General features: G+C 40.0%; 1 protein-coding gene across 1 annotated transcript; it reads left to right on the top strand.

The window, feature by feature from the left end:
- The first annotated feature begins 4,426 nt into the window (after positions 1–4,426).
- CFL2 (cofilin 2) lies at positions 4,427–7,727 on the top strand. Its single transcript, XM_032791629.1, has 4 exons — positions 4,427–4,523; positions 6,208–6,515; positions 6,608–6,684; positions 6,775–7,727. The coding sequence occupies exons 1-4, from the start codon at positions 4,521–4,523 to the stop codon at positions 6,885–6,887; spliced, it is 501 nt and encodes a 166-aa protein (XP_032647520.1). The 5' UTR covers positions 4,427–4,520; the 3' UTR covers positions 6,888–7,727.
- Positions 7,728–18,668: the final 10,941 nt, after the last annotated feature.

Below are 18,668 nucleotides of genomic sequence, written 5' to 3'. Positions count from 1 at the left end.
CTCAGTGCTTGTTTCCCGAGCCCAAAAGCGGCGTTCCATGGTGCTGAGCATTTCTGTGAATGCCACAAGCAATTTCGTGTTATATGCATCACGCGACTCGCTATCATCGTCGGACTCCTCATCTCTTTGGATCTTGAGGACTAGCTCAACTGCCAAATGTGATGTGCTGGCGAGAGTCGTCAGCATATTCCTCAGCAGTTCAGGCTCCATTTCCCACAGAAATTGCGCTGCACAGAAACTGTTGAGAGTCAAGATGGCGCTAAACGTGGATAGAAAAACAGGGATTGCTGGGATGTGAAGCGATGCATCACTGGGTGTTGGGATAGGAAGCAGAATGACCCATACCCTCCACCTCCTTCCCACAACCCATGGCGCCAGAATGGGAAGAGGTGCTCTGTGGGATAGCTGCCCATAATGCATCACTCCCAACACCGCTGCAGATGTGGCCACACTGCAGTGCTGGTAGCTGTCAGGGTGGCCACACTGCAGTGCTTTCCCTACACAGCTGTACAAAGACAGCTGTAACTCCCAGCGCTGTACAGCTGTAAGTGTAGTAAAACCCTAAGATCCTACTAGGAAGAATATTAAGCACACTGCGAAGGGGAACTCTCACTGCCAGTGCCACCTAGTCATCACGCACAGGTATGGCAGGTTGTCTTCCTCCCGGGCATTCCTCTTTCTTACACGGTGGTCTCTCCTTCAGTGACTCAGCCCTCTGGCAGGGTCACATGTTCAAGTCTGCCCCTTTTGGGATTCACAAAGAGTCCAACAAAGTGGAAGTCAGCAAGGGCTTCAGGTCTTCCCCCTTGGTCAAGGTCTTGGAGTCTTCCCTTTTTAGGGGTTGGAAGGGTAGCCTGGGCTCACCTTCTTCACATGGCTCTAATCCAAGGCTCAGTGACAGGAAGCTAAGCCCTGCATGTTGGGGTGCTATGTAGCAGCCTCCTTGGATCACTTCCTAGCAATGTCCCTTCTTCCCACAGAGTAAAGAACTGAACACAAAAATAAAGTTTCTGACCTCCAAAAATCACCAGTCCCTCCTTTGCTGGCTTGGTCAGGTCAGTATCACCAGGCCTTAGACAGCAAAAGCTTCTGTGCTGCTCCTTCACAGGAGTTCAGAGCACAGGTCAGCTCACCTCTCCTGTCTGCCTGCCTGCCACTGAGCTACTCTAGTTCTCTTTTTAAGCTCTTCCTCCAGCTTGTGGAGGTGAGGTGGGACAGGGCCACCTTGGCGGGAAAATCGATCTAAGTTACGCATAACTTCAGCTACGTGAATAACGTAGCTGAAGTCAACGTACTTAGACCTACTCACCGCGATGTCTTCACTGCAGTGAGCTGACTGCTGTCGCTCCCTCATCGACTCCGCCTAAGCCTCTCGTGGCAGAGTACAGGAGTCAACAGGAGAGTGCTCGGGGGTCAATTTATTCCATCTAGACCAGACATAATAAATCAACCCCCGCTGGATCGATTGCTGCCAGATGATCGGGTGGGTAGTGTAGACATACCCTTAGAAATTGCTCCTGGGGAGAAGTACAGTAGAACCTCAGAGTTATGAACACTAGACTTACAATCTGAGCCATCCACCACACACTTCATTTGGAACCAGAATTATGCTATCAGGCAGCAGCAGAGACAACAACAACAAAAAGTAAATACAATAACAGTACTGTGTTAAACATAAAGTATTAAAAAAAAAAAAAAAAAGGAAAAGTTTTAAAAAAAATTGACAAGGTAAGGAAACTGTTTCTGTGCTTGTTTCATTTAAATTAAGATGGTTAAAAGCAGAATTTTTCTTCTGTGTAGTAAAGTTTCAAATCTGTATTAAGTCACTGTTCAGTTGTAAACTCTTGGAAGAGCCACCATAATGTTTTGTCATTTCAGAGTTACAAACAACCTCCATTCCCAAGGAGTTTGTAACTCTGCACTTCTACTGTAACCTATTGTAAACCTGTAACGGATACAGCTTACTGATCAACTCATGCCAACCCAATTATGCTGGTCAACAAGAGAGTGTAGGTAAGAAAATGGGACAGAATTTAGGCTCTGCCTAATCCTGAGCTCTATCTGCCGGATCGGCGGGTAATGATCAATCTAGCAAGGATTGATTTATCGTGTCTTTATCGCTCTGCTGTCGACTCCTGTACTCCACCGCAGCGACAGGCGGAAGCGGAGTCAACGGGAGAGTGGCAGCAGTCCACCCCGCGCCGTGAGGACGCGGGGTAAGTCGACCTAAGATACGTTAACTTCAGCTACACTAGTCTCGTAATTGAAGTTGCATATCTTAGGTCAATCCTCCCCACCCCCCCAGTGTAGACCAGGCCTCATAGGGAGGAGTATCTAAACTGAAGAGACCATGCTCCACACTAGACCTGGACCCAAGGTCGAGGAAGATCTCACGTCACCATGTGAAGTGTAGAATCTTTCTTGCGGCATGGCTGAATAAGTCAAGAGTACAGGCCATTCACATAAGCATGGATTTACAGGATTGGGACATTTTAATAGAGGCACAATCATTTATAAAGGATAGGGGAGTAAATAATAAATTGTTTGTACAGTGTTTTGAATACCCAAAGTAAATCAGAAGTGCCAAGCATTATTATTACTGAAGAGTAAGTTTCTGTTTTCCAGATTGGCTAGTAAGTATGGGGGTAACTTTGCCCATTTATCTGATACTAGTTTCTGAGTTTCTTGAACACGTATTTTCTATTCCTTTTTTATTGTGTTTAAATAAAAATATTTAATTAAGTAGTTGAAGTGTTTCTTGCAAGTAAAGGTAATATAAATGGATAAACAGTTTTCTTTTATCTCCTTTAAAAATAATACACTTTAAAAGAGAAGCTCAGGCAGGGTATTGGGGAATTCCACTCTGTCCTGAAAAAATAACAGGAACTGGGTGATGGTAGCAATGTATATCAAGTAAAGAAACTCTTCAACATGCATGTGTTACAAACAGGTCTGGCACTTTCTGGAAAGGGCCACAATAACAACTGGAAAAGTAGTCATAACATTAAAAAAGACACATGGTCCTTAACCAAGACATTAACTTTGACATACCCTACAAAACAAAGATCAAAATTGCACATACGTAATTTATAATTTTGCTAGTGCAGCTCAGGTTTCTTGGGAAAATGTCTAGAAAAAAGATAGCAAGTCCCCCAGACTCCCCACCCCAACTTTAGTTTGTTTCCAAGTACCTGATTGGAAAAAAATCTAGGTGAGATCCGAAGTAGCAGAGTTTAAGAGGCCAGACTGTGTACACTATTTAGGGTTGTCATCTTATTGTGCCACCAAACTCATGGCATTCCCCCACCGTTAGACAAATCTTGTCCTTAAGTGTTTTTAGGCATTAAAATCCAACAGAGTACTACTCCTTTTAGCTTTAACTAGTAACAGACTCAAGGCCAGCTAGGACTTTCCAGTCACCCTACAGTGATTACTCACAACTGCGCAGGAGGGTGGGAGGAAGCTAACTGGAAAAAAGAATGAAAAATGTTGAAAAAGTTAATTGCCATTTTTGTCAAAAGTGTCCAACCTGCTTTACTCGGAACTTTTCAGGTAGCAGTGGAACCCCGAGCTCCAATCCTCTGACTCCAGCAGCACTGCAGGGACAGTGGAAGGGGACGACACAGCAAGCACTCTCCATCCAGCAGCCAAGATAGAGCGTTTTGTGTCCCGCTACCCCCACCAGCGTGCTCTCGGGGTTAGTGAGTGTTTGGAAAGCCCCGTGCTGAGAGCCTTGGGATGATTCACCTGCAAACCATTGCTAAAGGGAAGGCTCTGATGGAGTCTGCTACCATATGCTCGTCCCTGAGCCAGCTTTCCCGTCTCTGTCAGCGAAGAGGGACGGCGGGGGAGGGAAGGGGATGTCTGTGGAAGGCGCAGTGTAGTGCCGCAGAGCTGCGGGAGCGATAATACCCTTAGAAGGGGGTCGGGGATCACAAGATCCGTATGGAAGATGTGGAGGGGGCATCTCCCGGCCGCGGGGCTGGGAAAGGGATGTGTGATATCGCTCTCCTACGACAGTCGGGTGGGGGAGGCAGTAGTTGTGGGCAGCCTGCAGGGTGTGAGAGGTGCCCCGGACAGGGAAGACTCCCTCGGGCCCCGGGCTGAACACGGGGTAGGTGGATGTGGGTGTTCCCCAAGCTGGGCCCTGGGGAGGTGAATGCTCCCCTGAGGGCCCCGGGCTGGGAAGGGGGTGTGGAGCTGCCCCTCAGGGGCCCCGGCTAGTTGGGTATAGGGATGTCCCGCAAGGTGCTGCGCGGCTGGGCTAGGAGGTCAATACCCCGCGGAGGGCCTCCAGGCGGGGTGGGGGTGGCGCAGACAGGCGCTGTCCCCTGGCTCCGGCCGCGCGCGGAGGGAGGGGCCCTGCCCCCCTTGCGGGGCGGGCTGGGAGGGTCGCCGCGGCACGTGGTGGCGAAGGCGNACTCGTCCCCCCGCCAGCCTCGCCCGAGCCCCCCGCGCGCTCCGTGCGAGCAGCATCCCAGCGTTGCAGGCAGCCGCCGTCGCCACAGGGACCCGGCACCATGGTAAGGGCGGGGCGTGCTCGGGGCAATGCAGCGGCGAGGGCCCGCGGAGGGAGGCCCGGCGGGGTGAGGGGCTGAGCGGGTCCGGGCCCGTGTTCAGGCCCTGAGGCCTTCAGCGGCCATTTTAATCTAATTTTAGTGTGGGGGCTGCGGGGTTCAGTCCGGCAGGGCGGCTGCGGCCGGGTACCGGCCGGGATGCGGCGCTCCGGGCGGGGGGCGGATGAAGGGAGGGCTGGTCCCAGCCTGCGCTCACAGTGGGGGGCGGACCGCGCCAGTGAGCCGCAGGCGAACGGCTGTGGGGGCTGCTGTGCTCGCAGGGGCAGGGTGCCCTCGGGGCTGTGGCTGGGAGCTGCCCATCGGGTGCGGTGGGGATTTCAGGCTCATCGCCTCTGGCTCAGTGCGTCTCTCTCCATGGAGGACGCGGTTTTATTGACCCTACTGCTGCAAAGCCTCGAGCCCCCAGCCCTGCCTGCTCGATTTCTCCACCGCCCGGGGAATTTGTGCTGCCAAATATCATGTGGCGGGGCTGGGGGCCGAGGGACAAATTATTTAAAGTGGGCAGGGTGCATTCAGGGAGCAGTCAGCCCCGTCTGACTGACTTCACTAGCTGCAGTTCCCCCAGAAACCTGGATCGCTTTCCAGAGGGGAAGAGAGGGCAATGGAGCTGCATCGTCTCCTCTTTCAGAGGGGGAATTGGGAGTGAGCTGTCAGTGCAGTGGCAGTTAAGCTTTTTTTAAGGTTTACATAACCATCTTTCTAATAAGAAGAATTTTGCAAGCAAATCAGAGTTTAATAGTGGAGATGGGCTAGTAAAACCTTCATTTCTTCAAATAAAATGTATTTCCTATAATTAAACTAGGAAAAGGTACAGATGATATCCTAAAAGGACCAGGGTTGTTGGTTTTTTATTCTGTTATTTATCTGGTTTCTTGAAAACAGCATGCTGTACCTTGGAAACTGCTGTGTTTTAATAAAGAATGTAGTGAACTGAAAACAAAGATGTGTTTAGCTAGCTTGTAAGTAACAAGCCAAAATTTTTGTAATTAGTTTGCTATCAACTCTCTCAGTATGTTTTAGGTTAAGGTTCTGAATGGTTTGGAACTACTATAGTGTGTTGTACAATTTGTACTTTCCTTATGTAGAAACTGCAATGGCTTTTTTTTTTTAGTGCATCAGAATTAAGTTAAAGCCAGGAGTTTTAAAAACATAAAATTGAAGTTGACACAACTCAGAAGGCATTCTACTGCTCCTAGAGCCTTACATCACTCAACCAAACTAGAACCATGACAGTACTGGATATGAACTGCTGGTATTACATTTGTTCCAACTAAAAAAACAACCCACAAAAGGAACAAAAAAACCCACCCCTGGCTGAGCCAAATATATGATAAACTAATAGATAATTGGTTAATATGTGCAATGGGAACCCAGTTATTTAGGCTCAGTAACTCAAAAGGAGATGATGCTGAGATAAATGAATAAATTAGGGGGAAATTTTGTACAGTTTTATATCTGATACAATCCCACTGACATCATTATGTTTCTAGAGTGTTCAGGTTTAGTGTAAAATTTTTGTTCTGAATTTGTAGAGTAGATTTCTCTTTATTTAGTATCAGGTATCATCTTCCCCATAGTCAGTGTTAGTCATTTGGTATTTAAATAATTATTCCCTTCATCTCATTTACAGGCTTCTGGAGTAACAGTGAATGATGAAGTTATAAAGGTTTTTAATGACATGAAAGTAAGGAAATCTTCAACCCCAGAAGAGATTAAAAAAAGAAAGAAAGCAGTTCTTTTCTGCTTGAGTGATGACAAAAAACAGATAATTGTAGAGGAAACAAAGCAGATATTAGTTGGTGATATTGGCGATACTGTGGAAGACCCCTACACATCCTTTGTGAAGTTGTTACCTTTGAATGATTGCCGATATGCTTTGTATGATGCCACATACGAGACAAAGGAGTCTAAGAAAGAAGACCTGGTATTTATATTCTGGTGTGTGAAATCAGCTTGCTATTAAAACTGAAAATTCTTTAAGTTTTCCTTCTTATATCAACGGGTTAAATAATTACTTTTTGCCTTTACAGGGCTCCAGAAAGTGCACCTTTAAAAAGCAAGATGATCTACGCAAGCTCTAAAGATGCCATTAAAAAGAAATTTACAGGTACAGGCTTCTGATACTCCACAAAGCAGTTACAGTTCTTCTCAGTGTTGAGGGACTGAACAAATATATTTTTATCCATTTGTCTTTCAGGTATTAAACATGAGTGGCAAGTAAATGGTTTGGATGATATTAAGGACCGTTCAACACTTGGAGAGAAATTGGGAGGCAATGTGGTAGTTTCACTTGAAGGAAAACCCTTATAGAAAGACAAACAAGTGCCATCTGGATCTAAGGAGCTTCCATTTCTGCAGCTCATTCAATTGGAATAGTATAACTCCTCCTCCCCCACTCCATTCACCTTTCTACAGACCTGAAGGAGATGTCATTAATTTAAACTGTCTACCAGTGATTGCCATTAGATTCTTTAATCCTGGTAGTTTTATGTAAACCCCAAGGAATGCCTTCATATCATACTCTTAGCCAAAACTGAAGTTGCTTGCATTCCTTGCAACCTGTACAGTGAATGTGATAATTAATGTGAATAGTCTAGCAAACAGCAAAGGGTAAGCTAATTGAATGCCTTGAAAGTATTATCCACTGGTCAGATGGTAGTCTCTATTCAGTATTACTTACAGTTGCACTTGATTGCAGTTCCATGAGGCTCTTGTGCATTCATACACCTCACCTGCCTTGACAAGCCTATTTTTGTGACATGGCAGCACACAACACTATGCATTTAAAGCACTTTTTTGTAATATGTTTGATTTATTTTCTCCCCCTCCCCCCCAAAGAAATGCCAATTAAGTTGCTGTAACTGTGTCATCAAACAATTGTAGTACCTCGGTTTTCATTCCTGTTACATGCATATCTTTATAAATGAAGTAGCTGTTCTGATGCCTTTCGTTTTCCATTGAATGTACACTACTGAACAGGAGTAGGAGTTATGTTTACCATGTGAGTCTTGCAACACTAAAGTTGTTTTGTTAAACATCAGTCATGATGGCAGTTTCTGTATAAAAAGAGCCTTAAATGGAACACTGTTTTTGAGATAAAAAAAAAAAAACCTGGCCACGTTGCAATAAAACTTGTGGCTTATTACAGAATGTTGCCTTGTTTTCATTGGAAAATATAGTTTGAAGTATGTTTAAATTAAGCATATTTTGAATAACTTAACGTCTGTGGAAAGTATTATAAAGGTAAACAATCATTAATCTCAAGTTCAATAACAGTTTTTCTGCCCTAGTCATATTTTAGACATTGCTTTACAGTAATTTAACTATTCTGTTGATTTGGATAAAAGACATCTTCCCAGTTTATAACCATTTAAGTAAACAAGCTGCCATTATTAGGAAGCGTTCAATCCATAGCTCATTTGTATCTGAAGTTTACAGTGTAGGAATTTGTTACCCATTCAGGAGAATTCAGGTAAAGAAATATGCTGAAGTTCTATATGTCAGAAAGGTATGGATGTAACATTTGTTTCCAGTCTAATGTGTAATGGCAGGGAGATCTTACCTTCACACAAGTAAGTTACAGGGTCTGAATAGTTAAATCTTCATTGTTTCTACAAATGCTGTAGGAACACTGACTCACTGTAAGAAATATCCTAAATGAATGGTTCAATTTGTTAATTTTTGTGCAAAAAGAACTGGAAAGTTTTCCACTACTAAGTCTTGCATCAGGGACATGGTTTGGCTAAAAGCCAAATACTGCTTTCCTTATAGAGAATTTGATCTGCTCAGTGTGAGCAATCCTCTCTTAGCTAGAGCTATTTATGGCTAACACATGCTTTTGTATCTTGTCATCGTTAGCCACAAATGGCAAAACTGGATATGATTTTACTGGTATGCATAAAGGAACTCTATTAGGCAGCCAATCACAGCTGAAATGTACATGCTACTAGAAGAAATACTTTTATCATTACCTTATTTTAAAAAGTCAGAGTAGAACTATGATGTTTTAAATGTTGAGTTTCTATTTTCAGTCCTTAACCGTCTCAAAAGCAGAGCAGATAATGGCAAACACCTTTGTAAATTGAATTACCTAGCAATGTTGTCGTCTGGATCTCCTGTCCTGTGCAACTTTAAGACTGTATTTCAGGCTTCCAGCTGTCCCTAAAATTTACACATTTCATTTTGATACTTATTTTATATAGGCTAAATTCTGCTACAGTGCAGTTGAACAAAGCATGCTGACCATTGACTTGTTAAACATGTTAATGAGAGTTTTGTAGTACAAAAACCAAAATTCAAGAATCTTTTACTGAAGTTGAAAAATAACTGATATGCATGGGAGTTGTCTACAATGATCTTTCTTGATTTCTCAATCTTTATTTTGAATTATACACTTTGTGTGCAGAGCCTAGTTAATTTTAGAATCCAATGTGTGCTTAATGTATAGTGCTGTCATGAACAGAGATTAAAAATGTATTTTTAGTCTCCGTTCGTTGCAGCACCATATACTATGCCACAAAACACCTTTATATTGTAAACAAATCAGTGTATATAAACAACTTCATTAGACATCAAAACAGTTTAAAATTAAGATGTTAAATTTTAATTGAAATTCCATTTTAGTCAGCAATTTAAATAAGTACCGGGTTTAAATGTACATTGTTCTCTGCTACGTAGTGTCACTGGTGTTTGTGAATAGTCTTAGAAGGATGTCTGTGGCTTCTTCAAAATTGAATTTTAGAGGGTATGTTTTGGGTTTGTTTTTTTTAAAAAACTAGCTAAGGTATATAATAGACTCAAAATCCAGACAAATACATATAAAGTCTAAGCACAAACTGAGTTTACCTAAGGTCCAGAGCCCTGAACTAAAACAACCTTTGCATCAAAGATGTTCAGTCTGTCTTTAATCTGTTCTTGAAACAGTATTGACCGATGTGAAGTCCAATTAAGTAAATAGATACCCTACTTTTAAAAACAGTGCTACAGAACCACTGCTGATTAAATTCTAAAACAAATGAAAGACAACTGGCATCTGTTCCAAATTCATTTGTCAGCTGTTGTTTTCTGTCAGTGTTCAAAATGATGACGGCCTCGTGATTTATAAGCGAAGGAAAAGCCTCTCAATCTGAATATCTTGTTATGTATCTCTTTTGTCTGTGTTACTTCTGGGTATCTTGGCTTCAGTTAATTTATTGATAAAGGAATGTTAAATAAAAGTTTTTGAGAGTAGCTTTTGCAGAAATGGCATCTTTTCTTTTAAAAATCACTTGTCCTACTCAATTTGATCATGCTTTCAAATTATTTCAGGAGGGCCTGGAGACGCAGTACAGGGGTTAACTTCTCTGAAAGGGGAGAATCAGCCAGGAATTAGGGAGAGTAGCTGAAGTATATGTCCCTTTTAAAGTATGCATAAGAAATGGGGTGCTGTTAGGTAAAACCACTAAGCTGGTATCAGATGCAGTTTGACAATTTTAGAAATCCACTTGGGCTAAAACCTGGCACAGAGAACCTGAAAAAAGAGCCTTTTGCCTCCCTATAACTTGTTCAAAATAAGCAATAGTGTTCTGTAAAAATCATTGCCCATCTTTGCATTAAGTGGCAACCTTACGACAATTCCAGCCAAAGTTTAGTATTCATGCCCATTCAGTTCTTGGCTTCACCTCTTCTCAGTCCCTCTAGTTAATAGTTGAAATTTAATGGTTGTATATTGAAAAGAAACTTGCACTAGTGCTGCCTGAGGGCCGACACTATAGCCACTCTCTTAACCACTGAATTTACTTTTAAAATCTCTCTGAGTCAGAAAACATGGAATTAACTAACTAAAAATAGCTGCAGGTAGTATTCTGTTTATTTGTATTACAGGTAGTACCTAGATTCTCTGATCAGAATTTGGGCTTCATTGTGCTTGGTGCTATGCAAAGACAATAAAAGTAAATACAGTGGAACACAGGAATTGCCACATTGCATCAAACCTGAGGTCCAGCCGTGGCCAGTGCAATATGCTTCAGTGGAAGGTTTAAGAACTCTATAGTAGGTGGATGTGGAATAATCTGTTCCCTACATTAGATCGCATCCTTGTCTCTGATAGTTAGATGACGTAAGGCTTAAAGCATGAGGTTTAATAGTACTTCCAAAACATTTATTATGATAGCCACATAAACATTAATCCTTTTTTGAATTTAGCTAGGTTTTTGGCTTCAGTGACTTCCTGTGGTAATGTGTTAGTACATGATTGGACTATCCATGTGAAGACATCTTTCCTTTATCAGTTTTGAATTCTCCCCTTTATAAATTAATTGAATATCCCCTTACTCTTGTGTTATGAGAGAGGGACAACAGACATTCCTACTATGATAGACTAGCTTATAGACTAGAGAATAGATTAAAAACAGCCAAACAAAATATATGCAGCATGTCAAAATTACAGAACTTGTTAGTTTAAATATTCATGCTTCTGAGCCTCCCATTTCATAAATTTCCCACTAATTCTCTTCTCTGTTTGCTGCAACCAATAAAATGTCCTTCACTCACCCCACAGAAAAAGCTTTGAGTGCATTACGTAGACATTAGCAAAATAATTTCAGTACTACTTTTTGCTTCCTTAATTTTCCTGTGGGGTTGGGTTTTTTAATGGGTAATTTGCAACTAATCTATAATATCAAATTGCTTTAGATATTTTGAAGAGAGATACTGGGTAGACATGGAAGTGAGGGGGAAAATGGGAATGTATAAGTATAGACAGATGAAAGAAACTCATTCTTCATATATAGTCTGTACCTCGTCTCTTTGTATCAAGTCTTCTAGACATAGAAACAGATTAAATGGCAGAACATTAATTTAATAAAGGCATCTACAATTAATAAGATTAGATCCTCTGGACAGCTGCTCTTACTAAAAATTGATTTTTAATGTACAGTGCAGCTATGTGAACAGGCCTTCTGTCTGGACATAGATGAATGTACATTTTCATAAAATACAAGAGAAACAAGGCAATGCTCAGTTTCTGAAGTTAAGTATTTTTGACAAATAGGTAGAACCAAATATGGGTTATTTCAAGATGCTCTATTATATTAGGATTGTATTATGCATACTTAGTGCTTGGTGCCATATTCAAATCATTTGACCTTTTTTCCATGTCACAATCTAAAATAATGAAGTATATTAGTATTCCCACCTCTTTGTGTTATCCTATGTACACCATCTAATACATAAAATAGAAAAAAAAATCTTTACTGTAATAGTAAAACTAAGCACTTGAAAGTCAGGAAATTCAAACAAATAAGATTGCTATTATAGGTTAATGTGGCCCCATCACATGTTTTTGTACCATACGTCAGTAACTTCATGTGTATTAAGAGATGATGATATTAAGTACACCTGTGCTATATGGTTGCACTAACACTGTCAGCAACCTATATTTTGGAATTTTCTGCTTTTTGAGTGCTTAATTTTTCAGTCTTAGTGCACCATCACTACTCCTATTATATACTTGATTTCCCTGATATTTTTTTTAAAGAATTGGAGGAGGCATGGGGAAGAAATTGCAAGTTATTGCAGATTCCCCCCTCCCCTTGTTAAAGTACTCCTAAATATCAATTCAAATGGGTGGGAGAGAAACATTGAACAACACTGCCTTTTTATTTTTTTTTTTCCTATTCTTGTGAACAGACCTTAGGAATGTGTAGCCATAACCATGTTTGTCTCTTTTTCCACCTCCACCTCTCTTATTTTTAAAATCAGCTGTGTCACTGCAAATCCCCACCATCTGCCCACCATGTTCTATAAATCTTCATAGGCAGCCTATCTGCTTCTACCTTTGCGTCTATTTTCCCTTCTCTTTTGCAATTGTACTTTGTACAAATTGAATAGAGAAAAGCTAAAGAGAGAGACCTGTAATACTTCTAGTATAATAGCTATAGTATAGTAGCTTTATTACACAGAAAGTTAAAAGCATCAGTGATTCTCAGTTGCATGCAGCTGCAGATCACACATCTGCTTGAAAAAGATTTTTTTTCAAAACTTCAGCACTCAGTTTGTTGCTGCTTCCTCTCATGAGTGGCTGCACTGTTTGTATGTGACCTATTAAGACTAATGTGAGAACTGCACTTCTATTTTGTCTGTTTATAGAAAATCAAAGTTGCATGCAGAAAAGATGATACGGAAAGGGGGAGGGAGATTTAGAACAAGCTTTTTGTATCAGAGAACCATACACTGATCAAAAACTATATTAAGTAAAAACATGGGTTAATGGAGAGAAAAAAGGATGTATTTATTTTCTGATGTCAGTTCAGCTTTAAAACAGCTCCTGCTCTTCATAGACATAATGATTCCACAAGGTATGTATCCCCACTTAGTGCTTATTATGGATGCAATGTACATATGAAATTCTATATAAAAAATAAACATCTTGTTTCTAATCCTACTGCTAAATATGAAGCCATATATAGCAACCCATCTTTCAGCCTTGGGTGGTGTTTTGTACTACATGCACCTGAGTTACGTTTAAATGGTCCTTTAAAATGCCCTAGTTCTTAATGAAAGCACATGTTACAGCTGACTAGTGACGTTAAGAATTATGGTGAAGTATTAAAGTTCTTTATTAGAAGATTCCTAGTGACAAAGCTATTTGTGGGCCTTTTTTTAGGGTCAATAACCCACTGATTTAAATGTGACTTAAGCATGTAACGCCTTCTAACTCACATTATTCATTACCTGCACAAATTCTTCTATATGTGTTTGAGAGCATAAACTGCAGGTTTTTTATAATGCTGATACGTCAGTGGGCTTTAATCGTTATGTATTTGCAAATTCTGTTTTTTTGTTTGTTTTGGTGGGTGGGTTTTGGTTTTTTTTAGAGTCATTCTGCACTACTAAGAGTACTTTTATCTGTAATATTTCTTATTAAAAGGTTGGGGTTCTTTACTTTCATACACCAGAATAAATTCTTGGTACTCGCTTACAAATAACTAGAGTTCCAAAAAAAATATTTATACTATGTGATTGAAGTAGATAGGCATCTTGTGGAACATCCATAGGAAATACACTTGTGGGATTAGCCTAAATGACTATTGAATGTCATTGCTGCAGTCCGTAACAAGTATTCCATCTCTAGCTATTCATTTATTCCAGACAAAACTTTCCTCAGATCCTTATAGCTTGTGTGTAACACAAGCCCAATCCAGAGAATATGTAGAGACCTAGCAGGAAGTCTTAAAATTGCTAAGAAAACTTTACATGTTGGCCAAATATCAGATTCACTGAAGAGGCTGAGCAAAGGTCATAATGATGACCATTTTTCTTACGGGTGCTTCACAAAACATTTGGCTTTGATCCTAGCCAGTTTCTATATATGCACGGACAAATCCAAAATGCCTGTATGTGTCTTCAGGAAAAGCAGTACTTAGATACGGAATCCTTCAATAATTCTGACAATCCCATTACTACCTTAACTGTCTGAATTTCAGTAGTGCCAGTTCTACACTCAGAATCCAGGTAGCTACAGCATAATGAGACTTAATGATCAGCATTGTCAAAATCAGCAATTGTTTAAATGTCATTAATTTTAATTTTACAGCTTGGCATCAATTTTGCAATGAGGATGCCTTTCCTAAAAGTTCAGCACTCCTTCAGATGTGTGGCATCTGTTACAGATGTTGGTAAAAGGACTGAAGAGGTTCAGAGCATTAGGATCAGACCAGATGATTTGCTCTCTCTTTCTTTCATTTAGCTGATAAATTACCTATCCTGGGCCACCTGGGCTACCTATTCCAGGTTGGTGTGGCAGCAATATATAAATAATTCCTTCCTCATGGAAATTGTTGGGACACAATTTTCTTTGAAAGATCACTTGTGAACAGGTGCATATAAATGGATGGACTAACTTAATGTTGCTGTTTCCCTTAGTCATCCATCTATCAGTGCAAGTTGTGGAATTTTAACCTTCCATGTTTCCTCAAGGGGGTTGGGGGTAAGCAATTATTTTTTCTGTTTTTCATTACAATATGGAGAACATGGCCAAATTATAGCTCAGGAGTTACCTGCAGTTAACACACTTCTCCTATTATAGCTCCTCTGGCTGATATTTAGCATTGCAATGAAAGGCCTAAATGCTGGCTGGTGCTCACTGTATGCCAGAAAAGAATACCAGTGGGAACATGGGTGGAGGTTGTCTGGCAATGGTGTGGGCTGTGAAAGAATGTCATGGGTTAGGCAATGCCTACACTAGACTTCTTTTGGGAAATCTGTTGTTGCATTACCACCAATACATCTCTATTGGTGGAGATAGTGGTTTTACTATTATGTCATTTAAACTGGCTCAGAGCAAGTCTTGATGATGCGGTGGTAAAATTGCTGACAGTCACCTGAGTCATGTCTGAACCAGAACTCCAGCTATTGCTACCACTGGTGGAAACAGAATAGTGAGATATTTCCTAAAACAATCTAGTATAAATCCAGACATAAATGTTATGGGGACATGGTTTCATGATAATACATGTACTTATGCCTTCTGACCCAGCAATGGTCTCTGTAGTACTCTATAACAGTTAAAAGGATTAACATGTAATTAACTAATATTTCTAAACCTCAGTTTAACAATATCAATATTTTTTTAGAGAGACTGTCAGATCCAGTGGTTTTCAACCTGTGGTCGTCCACAGAGTATGTTTGAGATTTCCAAAGGGGTCTGCATCTTCATTTGAAAATTGTTATGGGTCCACAAATGAAAAAAGGTTGAAAACCACTGGTTTAGTCTATTATAATGTGAGACTGATATTCAAAAAATGGAAGAAAATACATTAGGATTAGTGAATTTTAGGTACTCTTTGTCTGAAAGCATTAAAGAAACCTGGAACTTTCCCCATTTTTATCATTTTTAGTGATGGTAACAAACTTTAACACTGTAACGACAAAGCTGGGAAAATAACTGGATTCATTTTTCTTACATCAACAGTTTGTTAGGTGTGCATATACAACTGCTGTTAGATGCCTCTTTAAATGGTGCCCAGAAGAAGGCTAGTGGGTAATGGCCAAAAACATGAGGATTTTTTTTCCAAAAAAACCAGTTTGCAGTACTAACATCAACTCTGTTGAACAGACAAACATTTTTGTGCTGCAATGTGCAATAAACATGAAGCTTGTAAACATATTAAGTGCATATTTAGCAGAAAAATACTGGCTTTTTAAGTACACTTTTCACTATTAAGAAGGTTTGTATGATGTTCAGTTGCCCTTTAAGCTTTTTGTTTTATGTATTGTGTCACAGCATTTGTATCACACTGTAGTCTAATTATAGATTGCACTAGACTGCTTTCAAAGGAAGGAGTTTTATAACCATACTGAAACCTTTTGATGATCCCAGAAAATTGTTTTACTTCTTGACACCTGGATGTAATTCCCCAATCCACTTACAATGCTTGCCGGTTTAAAATTTGTGCTGCTTTGTCTTGTTTATGCTAGAAGAAGCTTTGTAGCCAAAGCACTTATTTCCTTTAGGAATTTTAATGCAATGCCTCAAATAAAATTATTTTGGGGCATGCATTGTAATATTTGAATATTTAAAGTAAATTAAAATGAAACAGTTTGTGACATAATGAAGAAGATTTAGCACAAATATTGCATTTTTGAAGAGCCTCATATGAACAAGTTGGAAGATAAACCAACTTTCAAAGACTGGCCTTGGTATTATGTTTTTCACAGTAGATACTGTCCACAGTGACTTTTATAAACCAAATTCTCTTGTTCCCATTTGACATAATATCTTTGATTAGGGTGAAGAAGAGTTGAAATTCTCAAAGCATAGAGCTATTGTAGGAAAAAATAAATTGTATACTTGACCCAGTTTTGTTGAGACATTTCATTCCTCATAGAGGATCAAACTTAGTTAAGGCAAATGGACAAATGGATTTGCTGAGTGTTTAGGAGCACTCAGTGGGAGTGGGATTATTAATATTTGTAGCTCTTAATCTTGATATAATCATAGACCACCTCATCACCCCTTCAGTGGCATTTGTGAGAGATGAATATTGTAAATACTTACTGGCATCTATATGAGATCACTCTACATTATTATGAACCTTGAGGTTTACAGATAAATATAGAATATTTTTATCTGTAAAATATTTATCTGAGTGTTTTGTTGCTTTCACGTGTATTTTATAAAAAAGATAATTCACAACTGACACAGATATGGCTCTTGGACATCTCATTCAGGAGTGTTTTTTTAATCATATTTTTTTTTTCAGCTATGGTGATCCTCATTTAGGGTGGTATTCCATATCACAATAATAATTCCATTTTATTCTTCAGGGATTACTTTAGTTTAATGTCATCAGTCTTACTCTTCCTGCTGATAGATATGGGGAAAAGGGTGTATAAATGACAGTATTTGTGGTGCTAGGATGTCTTTTGCCCCTGAATTCAGGTATATTTAGTGGGCCTGATTCTCCTCTGCTTTGCACATTGCAAATTTACACCTATGCAAAGGGAATGCAAAATATTATCAAATCAGAATTCTATACTCACATTGATGGTAGCATTTTATACCCACTTTGAACAGATGTAAGTTTCCATTTCTTGGTCTTACCAATTTCTTCCAAAAGAAAATTGACAAAATATGGTGTGACCTTCTCCCTCTTCTTGTGTAATATAGATGTTGTAGAAATGTATGGAAAGCCCACATTCACTCGCAGCACGCATCCCCACTACTGCGGTGCCACATTACCATTGGTCTTCCCCTCCCCCGCCGACTACTGTTCTAGAAAATTCTTTGACCTGTATAAGTGGCTGCATCAGGCGTGCCCAGTGCAGTGTCTACAGTGTTTGTAATCGTTGTCGTGTGTACTCTACTGAAATAGCATAACAAACCCATGGCTTTATGATTTAATTCAATCTTATGATACCCCCTTTAAATTTTAAAATATGCATCGGTTCATTGTTAAGATAAGAAAAGGAGCAGACAAACTGAATTATAATGAACGTGCTGATAGTAGTGCAAATACTTCGGACTCCTCAGTGAAGAATTTACATGAAGATAGTTCCGCCACCAGTTCCAGTGCATGCAATAAACTGAGTAATGACCAACAGAAACAGACTTTGTCTCTTAGTTCAGGTCAGTGTAGTTCCTATTCAAAGCCATCAAACATTCCATCTGATGACCAGGTCTGTGATATTTCAAAAAATAGATTAGAACCCCAGTCTCGATTACCTAGAGGTCCTTATCAGCCTAGATTGAGCATGTTTCCTAGAAGTAAAATAGGGACTAAACAAAGAAGTTTTCAGTCCGATTGGTATGAAAAGTATAGTTGGTTAGAATATAGCCCATCAAAGGATGCAGCATTTTGCTTTTACTGCCGTTTCTTCTCTAATGATGCAGTAAACAAAGGTTACACTGATCCAGCATTTATTGATAAGGGATTCAGAAACTGGCAGAGGGCTAACAAATGTTTTAAAAACCACCAACTGTCAAAATCTCATGTATTGAGCTGTTCTTCATGCTCAAGTTTTAATGAAAGGAAACCTATTGATGTATTGTTGGATAAGGGCAAGCAGGCTTATCTGACTAAACAAGAAGAAGAACGGTGCCATATCCGAAGTGTAATGGAGAGACTGATGGACATTGTTCTGTGTTTGGTAAAAGGTGGGAGACCATTCAGGGGTCACAATGAAAAAGCTGACAGTTTTGAGAGGTTTATTTCTAAATCTTGTCAATATGCTCCAAAAATATCATCCTGTAATGGCAAAGCATGTGCAACAATCTCCTCGAAATGCTTCCTATCTGAGTAAGCGCATCCAATTTAATTGTGGCCTTGCACAACGTTGTGCAACAAAAGATTGTGTCGTCACTAAATGGAAAAATGGTCTCAATAATTGCCAACAACACTACTGATCGTGGACACATAAACAGATGTCCATTGTGGTGTGGTATTTTGACAATGAAAAACATAGTCCAGTTGAACATTTTGTGTCTGTTCAGAGACTATTAACAGCTGATGCTCAGTCTATTTTTGACCAGTTAAATTACATCCTTGGCATTCTTAAAATTGACTGGTCATCAGTGATGGCTGTGTGTTTTGATGGCACATCTACTATGTC

Source organism: Chelonoidis abingdonii, chromosome 4 (assembly GCF_003597395.2).
Source record: "Chelonoidis abingdonii isolate Lonesome George chromosome 4, CheloAbing_2.0, whole genome shotgun sequence".
Classification (NCBI taxonomy): Eukaryota; Metazoa; Chordata; order Testudines; family Testudinidae; genus Chelonoidis; species Chelonoidis abingdonii.
Note: the sequence above shows the minus strand (reverse complement) of the source record. Positions and strands in the feature narration are given on the sequence as shown.